At 51.3% G+C, this 21,535-nt stretch overlaps 1 protein-coding gene across 1 annotated transcript in view; it reads left to right on the top strand.

Moving 5' to 3' along the window:
- The window catches only part of TCERG1L (transcription elongation regulator 1 like), a gene marked incomplete at both ends in the record, with an annotated part of 202,101 nt that overhangs the window by 116,371 nt on the left and 64,195 nt on the right, over positions 1–21,535 (top strand). The window contains 2 exons of the mRNA XM_079713647.1: positions 14,718–14,809; positions 18,247–18,335. Coding sequence (XP_079569773.1) covers positions 14,718–14,809; positions 18,247–18,335 — 181 coding nt within the window. The remainder of the gene's footprint in view (positions 1–14,717; positions 14,810–18,246; positions 18,336–21,535) is intronic.

The raw sequence follows: 21,535 nt of genomic DNA, 5'->3' as shown, positions 1-21,535 counted from the left end.
CTTTGCTATTGCTTTCTTTGTTTCTATTTCATTTATTTCTGCTCTGATGTTTATGATTTCTTTCCTTCTACCAAATTTGAATTTTATTTGTTCTTCTTTCTCTAGTTCCTTCAGGTGTAAGGTTAGATTGCTTATTTGAGATTTTGCTTGTTTCCTGAGGTAGGCTTGTATTGCTATAAACTTCCCTCTTAGAACTGCTTTTGTTGCATCCCATAGGTTTTGGTTCGTCGTGTTTTCGTTGTAATTTGTCTCTAGGGATTTTTTTATTTCCTCTTTGATTTCTTCAGTGATCTCTTGGTTATTTAGTAACGTATTGTTTAGCCTCCATGTGTTTGTGTTTTTTACATTTTTTCCCCTGGAATTGATTTCTAATCTCATAGCATCAAGAAAAGATGCTTGATATGATTTCAATTTTCTTAAATTTACTGAGGCTTGATTTATGACCCAAGATGTGATCTATCCTGGAGAATGTTCTGTGTGCACTTGAGAAGAAAGTGTAATCTGCTGTTTTTGGATGGAATGTCCTATAAATACCAATTAAATCTACCTAGTCTATTGCGTCATTTAAAGCTTGTGCTTCCTTATTAATTTTCTGTCTTGAAGATCTGTCCATTGGTGTAAGTGCGGTATTAAAGTCCCCCACTATTATTGTGTTACCGTTGATTTCCTCTTTTATAGCTGTTAGCAGTTGCCTTATGTATTGAGGTGCTCCTATGTTGGGTGCATATATATTTATAATTGTTATATCTTCTTCTTGGATTGATCCCTTGATCATTATGTAGTGTCCTTCCTTGTCTCTTGTAACATTCTTTGTTTTAAAGTCTATTTTATCTGATATGAGTATTGCTACTCCAGCTTTCTCTTGATTTCCATTTGCATGGAATATCTTTTTCCACCCCCTAACTTTCAGTCCCTAGGTCTGGAGTGGGTCTCTTGTAGACAGCATATATATGGGTCTTGTTTTTGTATTCATTCAGTGAGCCTGTGTCTTTTTGGTTGGAGCCTTTAATCCATTCATCAATATGCATGTTCCTAGTACCATTTTCTTAATTGTTATGGGCTTGTTTTTGTAGGTCCTTTTCTTCTCTTGTGTTTCCCACTCACAGAAGTTCCCTTAGCATTTGTTGTAGAGCTGGTTTGGTGGTGCTGAATTCTCTTAGCTTTTGCTTGTCTGTAAAGCTTTTGATTTCTCCATCAAATCTGAATGAGATCCTTGCCAGGTAGAGTAATCTTGGCTGTAGGTTCTTCCCTTTCATGACTTTAAATATGTCATGTCACTCCCTTCTGGCTTGTAGAATTTGTGCTGAGAAATCAGCTGTTAACCTAATGGGAGTTCCCTTGTATGTTATTTGTCATTTTTTCCCTTGTTGCTTTCAATAATTTTCTTTGTCTTTAATTTTTGTGAATTTGATTACTATGTGTCTTGGCATGTTTCTCCTTGGATTTATCATGCCTGGGTCTCTCTGAACTGCCTGGACTTGGGTGGCTATTTCCTTTTCCATGTTAAGGAAGTTTTCATCTCTAGTCTCCTCAAATATTTTCTCAGGTCCTTTCTCTCTCTCTTCTCCTACTGGGACCCCTATAATGTGAATGTTGTTGTGTTTATTGTTGTCCCAGAGGTCTCTTAGGCTGTCTTCATTTCTTTTCATTCTTTTTTCTTTATTCTGTTCCACGGCAGTGAATTCCACCATTCTGTCTTCCAGGTCACTTATCCGTTCTTCTGCCTCAGTTATTCTGCTTGATTCCTTCTAGTGTATTTTTCATTTCAGTTATTGTATTGTTCATCTCTGTTTGTTTGTTCTTTAACTCTTCTAGGTGTTTATTCTTTAATTCTTCTAGGTCTTTGTTAAACATTTCTTGCATCTTCTCGATCTTTGCCTCCATTCTTTTTCTGAGGTCCTGGAGCATCTTTACTATCATTATTCTGAATTCTTTTTCTGGAAGCTTGCCTATCTCCACTTCATTTAGTCGTTTTTCTGGGGTTTTATCTTGTTCCTTCATCTGGTACAAAGTATTCTGCCTTCTTATTTTGTCTATCTTTCTGTGAATGTGGTTTTCCTTCCACAGGCTGCAGGACTGTAGTTCTTCTTGCTTCTGCTATCTGCCCTCTGGTGGATGAGGCTATCTAAGAGGATTGTGCAAGCTTCCTGATGGTAGGGACTGGTGGTGGGTCCCCCAGAATGGCTTTGACTTCTGTGTTCTGATTTGCAGCTACATCTTAACATGAGCGATGATGCTTTGGAGCAATAAATGGTCTTTCCTATAGTATTTGCAAAGGGCTGACAAAGTTTCCCTTAAAATTTTCATGATAGAATAGTTTCTACTACAGTTTTTTTTGAAGATCTGGCCAGAAGAACAAGCTGTGTTTTGCATGGAAGATAACTGGACCTGGGGCTGAGTTTACACACGTGGGGAGCAGGGACGCAGGGCACCCCTCTGCTTCTGGCTCACAGGGCCCCTCCTGGGTCTCCGTCCAGCCTGGGGTCCTCTCTGCCTGCTCAATGGCAGGCAGACACTGTGCAGTAGATGAGGCTAGTTTAGGATGATTTTGCCCTAATTATTGCTAGGATCCCATTGCATGAGCACCCGCCTTGGCAGACATTGTGCTCAGCACTGTAGTATACTCAGTATCTGTGTCCACAGCCAGAATCTTCATGTGGTATTGCTATGGACTGAATGTTCCTGCCCCCCCCCCCCCCAAATTCATATGTTGAAGCCGTAACCCTCAATGTGATAGGATTTGGATGTGGAGCCTTTGAGAAGTCATTAGGTTTAGATGAGTTCATGTGGGTGAGGCCCTTATGATGGGATTGGTGCCCTTATAAAAGAGACACAGAGCAGTCTTTCTCTGTCGTATGAAAACTCTTGGAGAAGGTGGCATCTGTAGGCCAGGAAGAGATCTCTGACCAAAACCCCACAGTACCAGCACCCTGATCTTGGACTTCCAGCCTCCAGAAGAGTCTGGAGAAATAAATGTCTGTTGTTTAAGCCACCTCATCTATGGTATTTTGTTATAGCAGCCTGAGCTGACTAAGGTATTATTTTTCCTGTTCTGTTGGAAAAGTTGAAACTCAAAGGAGGTGAGAGATTGTCCCCATATTTCAGGCCTAATAAGTGGCTAAGCTGGGTTTAGACTCCCAGCCCTGCCTGATTCCAAACCCCAGTCTCTGTGCTGAGCCCAACACCAGTCTGGTACCCCAGGATGCAGTGGCTGCTGTGCCAAACTCCCTGGTTCCGGAGCTTCCCAAACCAGGTGAAGGGAGAGGGTTGTCCCTAACTGAACCCCACTGCAGCTCCCTCCTCCCAGGCCAGGGACCCATTGCTGGGGGAGGGCCCAGCCCCGGCAGGAGAACCAGAGGGTATGTCCCAACCACACAGACCCAGGAGATTCCTCAGACTCGGGACGGCTGCTTCAGTTCCATGGTGGGCAGTGTGTTGAGGGGAGGCTGTGCCCCCCTGTCCTGAGCCCTAAAGTTCCCCAAGATGAGAATCCCCTCCAACGGCTACATCAAACCCAAGGGCTCAGCCACACACCTCCTCTTCATGGGGTTGGACATTGCTAATAATAGAACACGCTCAGTGATTATAATTCCCATTCCAGCAACAAGGGTTTCACAAATCTCCCTTTTATATTACAATTGCTTTAATATTGAATTTCTTTTTTTTTACATAAATGTTCCTATTGGATAAAATTTAATGATGTAATTTAGAATATGAATATATTTAATCATGCGCTTCTCTTCCATATATAACTAAAGGTTATATAAAAATGTACTTTGAGGATGTTTTAAAATCTGAGGCCATGAATACTTATGCCAAGATAACTAATGTGTTAAATATGATATCTGAACTCTAAGACTCTAACAGTTAATTTTAGCATCGTCAAAAGGCTCCTAAGGCTGCTACAGGCCTCTCTTGAGATTCCTTTTCTATGAAATAATAGTAACAGTAGCTAGTAGCCTTGAAAAAAATCTTCAGTGTGAAAATAAAATTTAATTATTTTGTTACATGTATAAAGCACTCTATAATATACTATGTATAATGTAGTATGTATAACATTATTTATATTGACAATTTCATATGCCATTGTCCTCGTATTTTTAGCTTTCACTGCTCCTTGTCATATCCACGTGGTGGGGGGGAAGGGGGATGGCTGCTCTCTCGCTGGCCTGAGTGGCCTTATCTCCCCACTGGGCCCTGCCTTCTGTCACCTGCCCTGGCACCTGTGGTCCGAGTCCTATCCCGGATGTGGGTCTCAGCTCTGGGACTTGCTATTCCTTGTCTCCATAAGTTGTTCCCACCCCCTTGTCCCAACCCCTATCCATCTTTGGACCCTCCCTCCACCTGTAGATTCACCTGCCAGCTCCAGAGGGACCTGTCCTGTCCTCTCCCAGGCCCCTGGCCGCAGGGTTGGTTGGTCCTGAGGACTGCAGCTCACCTGGCTTCACGTGCCTTTCCTTTTTTTCTTTTTTTTTTCAACATCCTTATTGGAGTATAATTGCTTTACAATGGTGTGTTAGTTTCTGCTGTATGACAAAGTGAATCAGTTATACATATACATATATCCTCATATCCCCTCCCTCTTGCGTCTCCCTCCCACCCTCCCTATCCCACCCCTCTAGGTGGTCACAAAGCACCGAGCTGATCTCCCTGTGCTGTGCAGCTGCTTTCCATTAGTTATCTATTTTGCATTTGGTAGTGTATATATGTCCATGCCACTTTCTCATTTCGTCCCAGCTTACCCTTCCCCCTCCCCGTGTCCTCAAGTCCTCACGTGCCTTTCTCTTCCCTCTACCCACCTTGTACCTCATGCCACATTAGAACAGGGCCACACCTGCCACATGTTTTGACCAAAACATGAAGAAACTGTCGTGAGCCTTTTGGAGGACTGCTGTCACCAGGTGCAGAAATGAGAATGTGGTGGCTACTGAACCTACTGGCAGTCACCCCCTGTGGTCAGATCAGAAGTGGCTTCTGGAGAATCAGGGTACGTGGGCCCCCTCTCATGGAAGGACCCGCCCTGATCAGCGGTGTGACAAAACCATCGCTGTGTGTGCACTGTTTCCATCACTGTGACGTGCCAGTGCAGGTTCTATTCGTCTGCTGTAGATCAGAAATGAGTAACCTTTCCATTAACCTCAAAACCCAAATCAAATAAAAATCTGTGATCCTTGCTTTAATGACCTCGGATTTGAAGAAATTGCTGGAAGCCCCCGTCTCCCAGCCCTCCATGGTGGTGTTACTGGTGGTTGGGCTGTGCCTGAACTTCCCAGGTTCCTGGGGCTAGGCTGGCTCGGCCTCCTGGCTGCTGTGAGGTTGACACCCAGGGGAACCCGGGGGACCCAGTGGCCTGTGAGGCAGGACAGGCTGAGCTCTTCACATCCCAGCGCTTTAAACAGAGGAGTCTTGACACCTGTGCTTAGTGCATTCTCGAATAGAGAAGAAAGTTTAAAAATTAACTTAAATGATACCAATTTGATGTTTCTATATTTTTAACTGGAGCCAGTCCTGCCCTTAAGCACAGCGTGGGCTGTCACCAGGACCCAGGAAAGGAAACAGAGAGGTTCTCCCCTGGGGCTGCTCACGGGTGTAGCTCCCACCCAGGTGGCCTGGGAACCCCACCCGTCCACTCTGTGATGGGGCCCTGCTCACCTTTCCCACTGCAAGGAGGGCAGGGGGGTGTGTTGACAGGTGCCCACACAGGTCCCCCAGGGAGGGATGTTTGCCTGGTGTCTCCATGAGAGAGGATCATAGGCCCCCCTCGGTGGGGACCATACAGGAGCGTGTCCCCAAGGGACCAAAACCAGCGTCAAGGATCATGTCGAGTTATTAAATGCTTGAGTCCAAGAAGGAGTTAACACTTCTCTCTTGGAGTTGCTGTGTTTTCTCATTAAACAATTAATCTGGGGCTTTTTGGAGGGTACAGTGGAGTCCTGTCTCTTGATTCTGTTCTTCAACTTGATGAAAGAGAGAGCCAGCAGGTGTGGAAACTGGACAGTCAACCTGGCAGCATTTACACTGAGGCAGATGCTGGGTCCTGAGGGATCTGGAGACACCTGGGAGGTGGGGCGGGGGGAGGCCGCCCCGTGTCGTGCGCTTCCCCCGGAGCCCCAGTGTTGGGGAGACCTCACGTCTGGGAGATGGGGGAGAGGTTCTACATTAAGGCCAGTGCCCGCAAGAGCTGGGGGTCCTGTCCCCGAGGGTGGAGGAGCCCCGCCCGTCGAGTGAGACCCTGGAATCACGCTCAGCCCCAAGGGGCTTCCTTTGGCCTTTTGAGGAGCTCTCAGCAGTCGTGAGACGCTCATCGTTACATTTGTGGAAACTCAGCTGATGGAACGAGAGACGTTCAAACTCCAAAGCATGTCATCCTTGTCCAAAACGACTGCAAGGACCTCAGCCAGTGAGCTGTCTCGTCTCTTGCACCAGCCCACGAGAATCTCACTACTAAGCTCCTAGGAGCATCACTCTGGCCATTGTCTTTTTTTTCTTTTTTTTTTTTTTTTTTCAGTACACGGGCCTCTCACTGTTGTAGCCTCTCCCGTTGCGGAGCACAGGCTCCGGACGCGCAGGTTCAGCGGCCATGGCTCACGGGCCCAGCCGCTCCGTGGCATGTGGGATCTTCCCGGACCGGGGCACGAACCCGTGTCCCCTGCATCGGCAGGCGGACTCTCAACCACTGCGCCACCAGGGAAGCCCCATTGTCTTGTTTTAAATTCATTATCCTACTAAAACAGGTAACCTCGGGGTGCAGAGGCTGGACGAAGCTTCCGCGGGCGGCCCTCCCGAGGAGACTTCGGCTACAAGGCAGAGTTCTCAGGGGCCCAGGGATGGGCCAAGGTCTGCACCTGCCTGGCGGGGAGGCGTCCGGCTTTGCCATTTTGAGCACATTAGGTCTGAACCTCCCTCCCCCGTGACTTCAGTCCCCTGTGGAAGCCGCGATTTGTTAAAGCTCCGAGAGGGACATGGGGGAGCTTGAAAAAGCCTCAGGACAGAGAGAAGGAAGAGACTTGATAACTGTCCAGGAAGGTAGAGGCCACTTAGGTAAAAAATGGCAACATGCAGGCCCTGTTACTAGAAGGAAAAGGACTGCAGCAGAGGGGCTTGGGGGCTGGATGGCTACAGTCTGGGAGCGCAAGTGTCATTAAAGACGAAAAGAAACTGGAGTCTGGATCTAGAGCCGTCAGACGTCGGTGGAGACGGGAGATATGGGGGGAGCATACAGGGGGCATCGTGGAGAGTCCTGTCCTGGGCGCCCGCCCTCCAGCCTTTCACCTGCCCATCAGCTGACGTTTGTCCCATGCCTGCTGCTCGGTGCCAGCCCCGGAGGTGGCTGTTAGCTGTGGCCGCGGGAGGCTTGCTGGAGGCAGGGGCACAGCACACAATCCACCCATCACGTGCCTGCAGGTGTGAGCGCCCAAGCAAGAGGAGGTGACAGAGTGCCCTCGGAGTCAGAAGAGGGGAAATGATAGACCGTAGGACAGTTTTCAAAGATGCTGTCCGTGTTTTGAAAGCAATGCATAGTATATAGAGTTCTTATAACAGAGACAACTTATTTTTGATGTCAGCTGTAGAAAAAGTCATCACACTTTCTGCACACACATGTCAGCTTTTTTTCCATTCTTTTCTGACATGGGTGGACCAGAGAGTAACCTAACTAAGCAGTGGATTTCTGTATAATGCATTTCGCTTCTGCGATGGCTGAAAAATCATCAAAATAGTAGTCTTTTCTGTGTGTGTGGGTACATGTGTGTGTCTGTCTGTCTGTCTGTCTGTCTGCGTGTAAGCATGTGCCTGTGTGTGTTGGGGGTGCACCTTTGCCTCTCAGGTGGATGGGCACCTGAGCCCCTGGTGCCAGCTCAAGTCCTCAGGGTAACCACCGTGACAAGCCCAGCTGTGACTCTTGTGACGCCCACTTTGGTGGAACAAGCACTGCCAGGTGTGTGCTCTCTGGCATCCCCAGGGCGAGGTGGAGTGATGGGCGGATGTTTTCCCTCTTTCAGCAACTGTAATTCCTGTGCTGCCTTGAAAGGTGGGCGTTGCTGACATAACTCAGCCTGGGACTGTGAAATGGATTTATGCTTTTTGGAAAAGATTGAATGCCGCACTTACGCAACATGCTCTACCTGAACCAGAGAGAAGTGTTTTAAATGATGGTTTGCAGTCTACAGGAGTCTCCCTCTTCCTCTCGCTCCCCCTCCAGCCTTCACCTCCATCTCTCCATCCAGCCTCTCCTCTTTTCCTGGTCCGAGTTGGCTCACCATACATCTGACGAAGTGCACAGAATATTCTAAATTTCTTTTCTTATAGAAATTATCTCATTTAATGCGTCTCTTTTGCCTCTGATATCCCTATTTGGGGATGATAATTAGAACTTTGAACATGTGTTTGAAATTGCATAGGACTCACATGCAGCTTATGCATCCATTCATCCGTTCATCCACTGAACATACGTTTACTGAGATCAGGGGTGTGGACTAGGCAGCCAACAGGATTGAGCATCCCCTGGATACACACTGTCTCTGGGTGCCAGCTTCCTCTGGGCCTGCTCCTGGGGGCTGCAGTGCCTGGGTGCCTTGGGAGTAGCTCTCTGGGCTGGCACAGCACTGGAGCCAGTTTCCCTCCCAGACCCTGACATTCCTCTGCTCTGGGAGACCCACGTCCAGGTGAGGCAGTCACTGCGCCCTTCTCCGTGTCTCCTGATGAAAACAGGGCAGGAGTGCTCTGACCATCAAGGTTCAACAGCTCGCCGTGCTGCGGGCAGGTTTCCTGCATCTCCGTTCTAATGTGGCTCCCTGTCATCTAATGTGGCCTGCCTTCACGAGAGGACCGGGGTGCTTCAGGCTCTAGGACAGTCTGGTGAGGATGGCCCATCATCTCCACCACCCTTCTGTGCAATGGTGACATCAGACCCTTGTTAAGTCAGTCAGGCCAGCAGCGGGATCTGGAAGCCCTGGCCTGAGATCCTGGCTGGGCCCGAGGAGATGGAGACAAGCTACGTGTGGTGTGGTCACTTTGCAGGAGTGGGAAACAGTCAGGTTACAGGGGTGGAGCCATGTCACAAGGGTGGAGCCACGTGGCAGTGCTATGATGCTTTCTTGTGGAGGAAGCCAAGTTCAAGGCCTCTAATGTGAGTGTTTTAAATAAAACCCTTTGTTCCTGCAAAGGGAAGCCCAGGGTGTTACAAACCGGTAGAAAATGAATTGTCTCTGCAACGTGTCAACTCTGGGAAATCACTGCCTATGAAAAATGTAGGAGGACTCACAAATGATTTGCCCTTTGCCTGAAAATGATCTTCAGTTACAGTGGAGGCTAGAAGGCCTTGTCTAGTATTCTTAGGTGTAAAATGAGGTGATTGTTTCTACTTTGCTTAAGCATCGCAGAAATTATTTTAAGGCAGCACTTACAGGAGACAGTATTCAAGATTAAAATACCATTCATTATTCTCCTTAAGACATTTCTTTAAGTGGGTGATACGCTATTGGTTCTTGGAGGTGAGAACATTCATATATGGAAGTGGGGTCACTAGATCGTGGCAAACACAGAAAATGGGACCCCAACACTCCAGGATTGCCCCTAGCACCCCATATCCTACACAGGCTTCTCCAGGACTGGGGGGTTCACTGGAGAGAAACCTCTGTTTCTGAGCACAGTCCCCGGCAGGGACCCGTCTGTTCACTTCCAGTCTCTGCAGGCGGAGGCCTGTGCGCACGTGGTGTTTAGTGGTATGGACTGGCTTTGTCAACCTTCCCATCGTGGCCAGTGGTCTGCAATGACCAGGGAACTCCAGTCATCCTGCTGTCCCCCCAACCTCACGGGCTCCCCCAGGAGGTCACAATCAGGGTCGTGTGGTGCAGACCATCTGTGGATCAGGGGTCCCCTTGGTCTAAGAGGAGATTCCCCACTAATTCCAAATTCGTCAGAAGCCACCGTTGGTTTTCAGGATAGAAAAGGTTAACTGTCTCTCCTGCCCTCTTCCTTGGGGTTAATCCATTTCCTTCTTCCAGCAGGAAACCAGAAGATTATTCTGGCCCTCCAAGTTCACTGCTTATATCTTCTATTTTGGGGGAATATACCCCAAACAGTTCCAGATGTCCTGTTGACTTTCAGAATCCCAGAATTGTAAGAAACTTAGGAGATTGGTCCATTTATAGATGAGGAAACTGAGACCAAGGGAGGGGAAAATGTATTGGATTAAAATGAGATTGAATTTCAGAGTCACCTTTTGAATTAAAAGATGCGGACGTGTTTTCATATCTTTTTGACAAGTTAGACAACTTTGACTCGTCTGCAGTGGTTCTTTATGTTAATAATTAAGAAAGCCATTTTTAAATGTTTAAAACAATCCTAGTCTTTATTCAATATAGTTCTGGGTGTATAGTTATTGTCCCATTACCATTGTATATGAGCCATCTTTGGTCTGAGGCCTGATACCAGATAACTTTGAGTCTTCACGTCCCTGGGACTCTAAGGGAACAGGTGGCTCAGATGGGGACTAATGACCAACAGGTGACATGCTGGGAAGCTGACATGGACCCCTAACCTCAGATTAGGACACAGCAAGCCCACCTCACTCTTCTTTTAGGGAAACGAGATTGATTGATTGCTGAACTAGACGTTTCCACAGCTAAGTCTCGCCTATGAGAAGGAGCATGGCTTCTCTGTCCCCTTTGTTCCACGGGACAAGCTATGCCGACTATTCACCTTCCGAGGGCTGTTGTGTATCCCCTCCTGTCACCCTTGCCAACTCCTGCAGCATTTTGAGGGAAGGTGCTGTCTAATTGCTCACTCCACTCCCCCGCCCCCCACTTCTCCCCACAAACAACCAGGGTTGTGCTGGATTCTGTACAAGCAGCAAATACATGTTTTCAGTGGATTGTGTGGCAGTTTTCACACAGGCCCCCTTTCTTCTTCCCGGCTTCCATGCGACCTTTCTGGGCCTCCTTGTCGCTCAGCCCTGCCAGGAGGAAAAGCAAACTATCTGAGAGCTCTTCCCCTGCCAGGGCTGGGCTTGATCAATAGACCAACCGCCCCAAAAGATCTGACCATCCTGCCCCCTCACAGGGTGGAAAGGCATCATGCACGCCCCTAAGCACTTCAGCACCAGGTCTTCAGACTCGTTGATTCTCCTCCACAAACTAGTCCTCTTTGACACCCAAGGGAGCATCTGATGGCAACATCATCGGGGTTTGTGGAGAGGCCCAAAGCACAGGGTGGTTAAGCAGGTCAGAGTGGGCCCCGGAGTGGCCCTCGGGGAGACGTAGCATCAGCTCTTCCAGGACGAACGTGGAGACCCAGGCTATTACGAGAGGGATCTGGGTGCCCCAGCTCAGCCAAACAGCAAGGCTGCGTGAGCCACGGCTGTGAGAGGGGGCCAGCTCTTAAGGAAGCTGTGCGGGGCGAGGCTCAACATCGGTCACAGGCGCTCTGGGGGACGCGTGTGCCGTGAGGGCCTTTAGCGTGAGGATCAGGACCATCTTTGCAAAGAAGCCGTCACAGCGAGCAATGCCGTGCGTGTAGCCCAAATGCCAGATTTGAAGAGCTGATTTTTACAAAGATCAAGTGTTTTCAATAAAGGAAAAAAAATTAATATATTTTCTCAGAATAATGAGGGAATACACGTAAGCAAGGCTACTCTCATTGAGAATTGCGTTGTGATGAGCACAGGGCCTTGCAGTCAGTTTCCTCATACTTTTTGACAACGTATAGTATTTGCATGAGGTGAGAAGATCCTCACGTTTCCGGTGACGCCCGATTGCTTTGTTTCCTGTGTGGAGCCCCCGCATTGGCACACGGCCCCTCCCTCCGGGCACGGCCCGTGCGGACTGGGAAAGAACCCAGACTGTGTGCTCAGGTGGTGGAAAGCTGCTCATTTCTACTCACAGCTCAGGTCTCGGTCCAGCAATTCGAAAGTAGAGCCCAGGGTCATAACCCAGACCCTTCCACTTCGTTGCAAGTTCAAGCTTTTCTCCCCCGTCCTTGGGCCTTGCCGGGAGGCACGGTGGGAGCGGGGAGAGTTCAGCTTCCTTTTTGTTCTCTGGCCTCCTTCACAGAGCAGGGGTCGAGGGTCCCAGGTCCTGTGGGCGGCCCTGGGGAGGTTCTGCAGCCTTGGTCTCCTGGACAAGGCAGTGTCCCTGTGTCCCCGGCCTCTCTTTCGCACAAGAGCTGCTCCGGTGGCCTCTTCAGACACCACCCTCCGTGGCTCTCTCCTCAGTGGCCCCCACCCCGGCCCAGGCCCTTGCGCTTTTCTGGCCGGTGTAGACCTCTTGCTAAGGCTGCCCACACCCAGGCATCCTTGCAAACCCCCTCTGCCCACCTTGGGCACCAGCCTCCCATCCTGTTCCTCAGCTGCAGCGCCGGGAAGGGCTGGTTCCAGGACTGCCCCACGGATGACCCCTGGCAAACCCCCGTTCCCGTCTGGCGCGGAGTTGGTGGCTCGTGGGATCAGGGCCTGAGCTGAAGCCCAGACGGGGGCCCCCGGCTCTGGACCTCGTGACACGCCGGGTTCTGCAGGACGAGTGGGGACAGGGTGTCAGAGAATCTACTGCTGACTCAGGAGAGCCACCCGCGCGTTTGCTTTATGGCTCTTTCTACCAGACGAGGAAAATCTTGTTGCTGGGGGCGGCCGGGGGTTTAGAGCGTTGGGTCTCCACCTCACGAAGGGTCTCCGAGTAAAGGAGAGGAGCGGGCAGCCACGGGAGGAAGCTTGGACAGGGTGGTCTGACCTGGACGTCGCTGAGGCCTGCGTAGTTGACTTGGGGACGTGCTGTCCCACACACAACGGAAGACATGAGGGATGCAGTCGCATGATCTCGTGATGAAGCCCCCTCTCCTGGGATGTCTGTTCTCTGGGCCGCACTTGTCTCTGCCTCTGTTTTTTCAAGCAGAGCTGCAGTGTCACCGAGCAAATGACCGTCTCCCTAAATCCTCCCCATCTATCGGCCCCTCTGTCTGTTGTAGACAGTGTGACGCGCTGGCCTGTTCTGCACACACGGGAAGGGGGCGGGGACAGGGGTGCCCGGGGTGGAGCCGTCCCGGTCCCGCACAGCCCTCTGCACCTTGACAAGAGGCAGGCTGTGGGGGTCATTCTTACAGGTTCTGGAAACGCTAACGTGGCCCCTGCGGGAGGGATGATAAAGTAGCTCCGCTGCCCTCGAGGCTGGGGTGTGGTTTGTTGACTGAGGTTTGCTTTACAGTCCCTTCCCCAAGGCCAATGGTGAAATGGCCCTTTAAGTGGTGTTGCCAGGCCCGAGGCGAGCCTCTGGGTGGTGGTCACGGCTGTCCGGGAGCCCAGTGGTCGGCACTGACCGCCCCCATGTGAAGGGGATGTGCGTTCCAGGCTCCAGACGCATGCGGTGTGGAGATGTGAAGGCAGCCGGAAGCCGCAAGGTCTGGGGTCCACACTTGGTCTGTTTGCCACCAGCCTGAGCTAAGGTCCCTTTAACAGCCAGGACCAGCCAGCTGGCCCCTGGGGAGAGCCTGCAGGCCAGGCCACTCTTCAGAGTGACAGCAAGCCTGGCTGTGGTCATCACAACCTCTGTCCGTCCATCCATGTCCGAGACAGGTGGAGGCGGGGCCTCAGGGCTGGCTCCCGCGTGCTTCTGCCTCGTCCAGACGCAGCACCTCTGTGGGGACTGGACTTCTGGTCCAAGTCCAGAGCTGGCCCCGGGGCACTGCTGCATCTCTGAGGTGCAGTTGTTAGTGGGGTGCCTGCTTCCTCACCCAGGCTCTGGGGTGGCTGGCTCTGCGGCCACTAGGGTACCAGGTACCGATGCCCACCGTGGCACCATGGCCGGGCCCCAGGTGGGAGCCAAGCCCAAGCATGCACATACACACACACACACACACACGTACATTCGTGAGAACGCACAGACACACACACACACACAGAGCGGTGCTCATTGTCCTTTCCTCCCTTCCACTGGGAAGGAGAGACCCTGGGACCTTCTCAACTGTGTTGCACAGACAGGAGCTCCAGGTCAAGCAATCCCTTCCAGACCCTTCCAGGGTCTCCTCGGTGAATTTATCTGTTTGTGAGGCTGGTGTGTTTAGGTGGCTTTGGTGTTTCTACTAATCCTTGGTCCTAACACCGTGGTTAGTCTTGCTGCCCGTCACTGCCCGCAGACGTCTGAGGCTACGCAACGTGTTTGAATAAGATGAAGCCTAAGTCTGTTTTCATACCTGGAGTCAGGTTGTTGCCACTTTCCCCCCCCTCCTCCCAGACGGTCACTGTCTGCACAGTCAAAGCACAAAGCACTGTGCAGGCCACCACAGGGGCCAGAGTCCACTTTAGTGATGGCCAAACAATGGTAACGGGAAGTCCGGCCAGCGTGGACCCCCAGCCCCTGTTGGAACAGGGCTCAGGGCGGCCCATCACGGCCACTGGCTGTTGAAGCCTACGGAAACCTGGCTCTGCTGCCCACGTTGGCCCCCTTGTCAGGGAGACCTGAGTCCTTTCCATTGTGACCCACGTGGCCTGGTCCAGGATGCATGCGTGGCCAAGTGCTCCGTGGACAGCGCTGTGCAGGCTCAGATGGGGTTGCCAGGACCTCACCATGAAGTCGCAGTGGAGGCGTGGTCAGCACCAGTGGGCACAGCTTCCCGTGGGCTGCACCGTGTGCACCACCACTCTGAATTCTCCAAGCCACTGTCTGTCCTTGTTCAGTTTTACAAACTGACAGGATAAACGGATGCTAACGACGGTTGTTTTGGCCCCGCAGATAAAAGCAGAGAGCACAGCCGGGCGCCCTGCCCGCCGGCCCTAATGCTGCACGGGGAGACGAAGAGCCCGGCGGGAGACAGACCAGCCAAGGTCAGTGGGCTGTGAAGATGTGAAACCCCGGGCTGGGGGCTGCGGGGCCCGCACGGCCTTCGCCCCTGTTTTCCCACCTGGCTCTCGGCAGTGGTGCTTTGCGGTCCCCTGTGTGGAACAGGGCCGGATCCAGCAGGACAGCTCCACAGCCCTGAGGAAGGGAAGAGGCTTCCGGGAGCCGGGCAGAAGCAGCCTGGCCTTCCCTTCCTGGTCTGGGTCCAGAGCTCGCTGGTCAGCACTGCTCAGAGGAGTAGTGACCCTGGCTTCCTGGGTCCGCCGCCCTCACATCTCAGCAGGCACGGGCACGCGGGCAGCCAGGCCATGCAGTTGGACGCCCCTCAGGCGAGGCTGCGGTCTGCGTTTGGTTTCACTGTTATGGGAAAACCAGCGCATGTTTGTGTTTTCTGAACGCATTAGAATCTCAGGTCCTTCCCTTTGCTCATTTACCAAAGGGCATTTTATAGACTGTGAATGTGTTGGGTGCATTTCTCTTCCCACGACTAACCCAAGAAATCAGCTTTTATTGCTGCTTTTGAAAGTCACAAATGGCACTTAACTTGCTCTGATCTGTCAGATACACTGCTGGCCTCTGGTCTGACCTGTCAGATACACTGCTGGCCTCTGGTCTGCCCCAGTGTCGTGTGAACATTCTCTCTTCCTTTGCTGTTACCAGGTGTGTCTCTGCCTCAGCCTGTTACGTCCCCGTTCCCGCTGGTTGTCCCGCCAGTTCCCCGTTAGTGACATCCCTGGGCACACTCACCTGTGGGCCACGCCTTCCTCCCTATCATTAGTGCCCATGCTAAATGGTATAAATGGATCATGAACGTTAGTGCAAATTAAACTGTTGCTCCCGGATGTAGGATTTCTCTAGAAGAGATTAACATCCGTGTCAGAATTACATATTTATTAAACAGATCGTCTTTCTTCTGTTTTAACTACTTTCTTTATCTCTGGGCTCTGTGCCTCTAATTCACTTTTATTACTTCAGTGTGGAAGGAGAGTTTTATGCCATGATTAGCCATTTTTATCACCAACAGGAAATCATAACCAGCGTGCATCTCAAGAAGACGACCTTGGTAATTAGTGAGAATTACCAAGAGAACCCCAGCTTTGCCAAATTTAAGTGTTAGTCCCCATCAGAAATCATGTCCCACCGCCTTTACTTGAATAATTAGTGGGGGAAATCTACTACTCCGAGGCCCCTCACTAGGTTTCATTCTTCAGTTAGCTTCATAATGAAAATCTCTCCTCATTTTTCTAATTGGATTAGTAATGTAAACTCTGGTCTTGATAGACACATATATTTCTAACACAACTGTTTCTGAATACTCCCAGTTATGTTATTTTCTCACAGGAAACAAAGACATGTTCTACCACCCCAAAACTCTACAAAAAGATTGTTCTTCAACTTATGAACTTAGGGATAATTACGTAAATTACAAATCATTTAGTCAGTGTAATTATACGTCACAATGAGTGCAGGGCCCCGGGAAGGCCCCAGTAAGAGACCAGGATGGACAGGCGTGAAGGAGGTCACCCCTCATGTCATGGATCTGGCCTGTCTAACCCTTAGTTGATGCCGTTCCCCGTGGTCCTTGCCCAGAGGCCGCGCTGCACCTGGTCCGGATGACCTTCTCCTCCCGGCCCTTCCCGTCCATCCTCTGCCTGGCTCTGCTGGCTCTGGCCCTTCTCTCCTGCTGTCATGGGCTCCGCTCCCGAGTGAGCAGGAGACAGGTTCACTCCATCGCCTGTGGTTTTACCGGAGTTCACCTGACTGGTTTGGGGGGTTTTCCTACCCTTATAGACCCTTGGTGATCTTTTAACTTCATATTTGAATTTTATGTTTCAGTGCTTTCATAATGTAGCACTTTCCTTGCTAACGATTCTGTTTCAAAGGAGGTTGAGACGGTGGGAATGAGTACTGGTCCCAGTGTGGCCCTCGGGGGCCCTGGAACAAGCCTGTGGACTTTTGGTGCAACTGCCCTGTGCTTGTGCAACCGGCCCGGCAGCGGTGCCCACATGGGGCGTGGCAGCATTGGCGTCCTTGACTTTGAATCATTCCCACAAACGGCTAACCGTCTCCTCACCCACACTACCTCATAAAGCACTGACACTGATGATGGTAGACACAGATCCTCAAATTTTAGGAGGACATTTAATTTTTTTTTTAAACGAATCTAGGGCTTTAATTGCTCCTGACATTCTCAACTCAGAACTGGGTTGCTGTTTTGAATAATGCACGAGTATCTTTTAATCTCTCCGATTTTGTGAAAGAGAACACAGTCCTTATTATACTATTCTGAATTTGAGATTAAAACCATGGAAACAGCGGGTAGAAGAACAAAAAGTGTTTCCTCACCCCTAGAATTTATTGTGCTCACTATGGTTTCATTTCTTTCTTATAGCTGTTCCAAAATTGAGATGGCACTGACTTAAAAAAAAAAAAAAATTCCTCATGGTAATTTTTCAGGTCCACCTGTAGGAGTTTGGTTCTGTTTCCCTTTGTTTGAGAAAATCTGCTACGTGTCGTACATCAGTGCAGCTAACTAAGTTAATCTGAATCTTGGATCCATGTTTATGTTGGCGTCATAATTGCCCATTTTCTAATCTCAAACAACTTTTGTTTCTCTCCAGACTCTGTCCATAATGAACAATGATCAAGTGTCCCAGTCATAGGTTGTTGTTGTTTTTTTAACTTTAGGGAATAATCTTCATTTTCTTCTGGGTGATGTCATATTCAAACATTCTTTATTTTCTACCTGAAGACAGAGTGATTTTCAAACCCAGCTGTGCACCACACTCACCTGCACAGTGTAGCACACGCCCTGAACTCTGCCCTCACATGGATGCTCTAGAAGGAGGGGGTGGGGGGAGTCACTGGAGCAATGGAACGCTGCAAGGACACAGGCTTGTCACTTCCCCTGCCTTCAAGGGACGGGACGGGCCAGCCCAGCCGCACCTGGGACCCTCACTGCTCCAAGGTTCCCGGCCGCTGAAGGCAGTGTTTGGCGGTAGAGTAACTCCAGCCCCTGGGTAACTTCAGTCCATCTCCAGAGACGAATCCAGTGGGAATTTCTGCCCCCAAGACACTAAGGCGTCCGGAGGCAAACTCTCAGCCACCACCACCTACCTGTGTCTGTTTCTACAAAAGTAGGCAGCTGAGCCAATTTGGGATAATTAGAGGGAAGCCTTAGTCTGAATCACTGAACACGGTCAGTGGTGCCCGCATTATTATTTATTATTATTATCCATTAATTCTAAGTTCTCATGTGACTGCCGGGTCCCATTAGCTGGCTCTACTGGGCAGGTCATTATCTAATAGCTACTGTGGGCAGGTCTGTCTGCAGGAGCCTTGTTATTCTGTACTCGGTTGCCTGTATTGACGAGGACGGTTTAAATGTGTTTTTAAAGTGCCCTCCTTCTCTCTCTACTGAAAGGAGGCTCCATCGATACTAGTGACAGGAGAAGACAGAGCGGCCAAAGGCACAAGACCCGTGGCCTCCACCCCGGTGCCCGGATCCCCCTGGTAAGATGCCCGGAGGCTGGGAGCGGTGGGAAAGAGCCCTGTCTGATCCAGCATTTGCTTGCTGTCACCAGAGAGAAATGCATAGTCCATCGGTAATGCTGGTTTAAAAAATTAATTTGCAGCTCCTGGCAGGTAGCTCTCCACACTGTGGTCACCTTCTGCCAAAAAATAGCATTTAAGTGATAAGTTATCCTGCTCGAATATATTTGCAAACATGTATTAAAATAGTAATGTTGTTGCATATATATCAGTGAAAAGCAGTGTCTGAAGAAACGGCAGCACGCCTTGAGCTTCAAAGGCCTTTCCTTCTACTCCAAGAAAAGCGTAACTGAATAGCTGTTAATTAAAGATGTGTCTGGCTCTCTGCAGCTGCCCTGTGAGGATTCCTCATCTTTGAGTACGCCCCACTCAAAGCGCCCTCCACGAGGGAGCCACTGACTTTGGCTTTTTAAAATGTCCTTTTATAATGGAGTAATTTGGAAGCAGAAGAAAAGGTTATTATAGTAAAATTAGTTTTAAAACCTGAAGATTAGATTGCAGGATACAGTTGGGAGGAACAGCTAATTTAGAGAACAGAAGTAGAGCCATTGGCATCGTTTAATGCACCATCGGCGGGAGCAGCAGCAGACCGTGGTCCCCGGCTGTGGCATTCGCCCTGCATGGTGTCCTGAGTGGTGTCTGGCATCTGTCCTGCCCTGAAGCCCTGCCCTGGTCACCTGCTCACTGCGAGAACCTGTGCTCTTAACTGGACAGATGGAGCACCCGCTCCTCTGGCTGGTCAATGGTCGGTGTCGCCGGCACCCGGGGGCCCCCCGCCCTCTGCCTTCAGCTGACATGCTCAGCACCCTGGGGATGCCTCACGGGTCCGGGCTCCTGTGCTAACAGTGACACAGTGTTTCCAGCGCCTACAGAGTGTCCTGCAATTCAGCTGGTTTCTGACACCAACTCCTGGGTTAGCCAAAGCCCCGCAGGCTGAGGGCTCAGCCCCACCCCTCTTCCCCTCCTTCAGACCCAGCCGGCTGCCGGCATCTCTGCCCAGCTGATTGCAAACTCAGGGCTTCCCACGACCTCCCCTCGGTTTGAGAATTTGCTAGAACGGCTCACAGAACTTAGAAGAGTGATTTACTTACGATAGCGGTTTTATTATAAGGACACAACACAGGGACAGCCAGGTGGAAGAGAGGCACAGGGCAAGGTGTGGGAGGGGTCTCGGGGCCCCCATTCCCTCTTGGGGGCATCACCCTCCCAGGACACCAGTGTGGTCACCACCTTCAGCCTCTCTGACCTGAAGGAGGGTTTATGGACGTCTCATTACTAGGCACGCCCTCTCTCCTCCTGGAGGGCGTGAGGTGAGGCCACAAACCAACCCTCTCGCCACGTAGCGGGTCCTTCCGGGCCCAGCCCCGTCCTCCAGCAGTCACCGCACGGGGCACGGGCGCAAACTCGAGCGTGCTCAGCGGGGCTCCTTATGGGTAAAAAAGACGCTCAGTCACTTAGCTCATTCCAAGGGCTTTAGGAGCTTAGTACCAGGAACCGAATGGGGGACAAAACAAAATTAAACTCTTTATTTTTTATGACGCCACGAATGTTGTTCGGGGTCTTCTGTAACCAGACCCCTCACCTGTGTTTCTAAGGACAGCGCACTTTGCCACAAATCATACTGGGGTGAGGATAAATTCAGCGTGGGTGCGTGGCCCTGTTACTGTGTACATGATGCTGCCCTTGGGGATTATAACTGGGGAGAAGACACGACCTTGGGCCCTAGAAGCTTCTGATCATGGAAGCTGTGGTTTCAATTCCTCATGAATACTGTGTTACAGCCCAAAATGCTTCCTGGGATCCTGAAGTCACACCATCCTCGGCTGCCGCGCCCCCTCTGTGTGGGTCCTTTGCCTTGAATTATTCATCAGGCCTCCAGCCCGAGTGGCAGCCACGGAGGGAGCCGTCCTCTCCTGACTCACAGGACAGGGAGGCTGGTGGCTCAGGCTGTCACACTGCACGAGGAAGTCGTGCCGCAGGGCAGGCGTGTCCAGGCCGCGGTCCGGACTTCCAGACGAGGCCGTGGTGCGCTTTCTGAGTGGGAGTTGGGCCGCCGGCCGGACCTGGCATCTTTCCCAGCTCCGCTCCCCTATTTCCCTGACTCAGTCCCAGCTGAGCGAGGCTGCCCGGCCTCACTGAGCAGCCCGGGGTAAAGGGTGCCAGTGTGTTAAAAACCCTGCACCTGGGAGGCTGGGTCTGTGCATCCCCTGAAAAGTGGAAGAGGGACCTGAACCTTACAGGGAGCAGGGGGACATAGGGGCAGCACCAGACCGGCTTCTACTGCAGCCTCCCTCCCCACCGACTGGGGGAGGCTGTGTGCAGCGTGGTCTGACGCGTCCTTAACCTTGGTGTTGCACCCACGGAAGCCTTGGTGAGGACACACCCTGTGTGACCGCCGTCTGCCTCTGGGAAGAGCTCTTCTGCCCTGGGCGCTGCACCTGTTGCACCCAGGGAGCTCGGGTCACCCACCACGACCCCGTGCAGGGAGTGGGCTAGTCGTTAGCCTGTGCCTGGGGTCAGCCAGGGCCTCAGGAGACGAAGGACAGAGAGACCTCCTGGAGGTGCGGGAGGCCAAAGCGCTGCCTCCTCCACCTGCCGTCCCCGCCAGCCATCGCAGGCCAGGAAGCGTGAGTTCGCCCGTGTGTGTAAGGAAACCCTCACCCAGACCGAGAACGTGCCAGGGACCCGTTGTCTTTAACTCTCTGGTAAGCAGGGATCCACAGTGGGGCATCCACACGACAGTGCGCTGGGGAGACTGGGGGAGGTGACTGGGTCTGTAAGAGTCAGTGAGTCCAGGGATCCCGGTGGATCCCCAGGCGCTGTCAGAGGCTGCGGTGACCAGAGGAGTGGGCAGGGCCGCGGGGGAGCTCGGCTGTCTCCACTGAGTGGGTCTCCACTTCCCACGGCCGAGCTCCCGGAGTGCCTCTCTGTGTCCGAAGTTACTGTGTTCTTCCCTGGATGGTGCATCCTCCCCATGGAGGTCCCCAGCCGGTCAGACTCTGGGCCCGCTCCCGCGGAGCCGACCCCCATCTTGCCCTCTTAGGCTGGCAGGGAAGCCAGCACTCAAACTTCCCTGCAGTGAGAGACCCCCGGGTTGAGGAAGCTGGACTCTGCAGCGGGTCCCCGGCACATTCTCTGCCTGGTTGAGGGCAATGGCTGGT

The sequence above is a fragment of the Hyperoodon ampullatus genome, assembly GCF_949752795.1.
Source record: "Hyperoodon ampullatus genome assembly, chromosome: 1".
NCBI lineage: Eukaryota > Metazoa > Chordata > Mammalia > Artiodactyla > Ziphiidae > Hyperoodon > Hyperoodon ampullatus.
The sequence above is the reverse complement of the archived record's forward strand: the minus strand, read 5'-3'. Positions and strand labels throughout refer to the sequence as shown.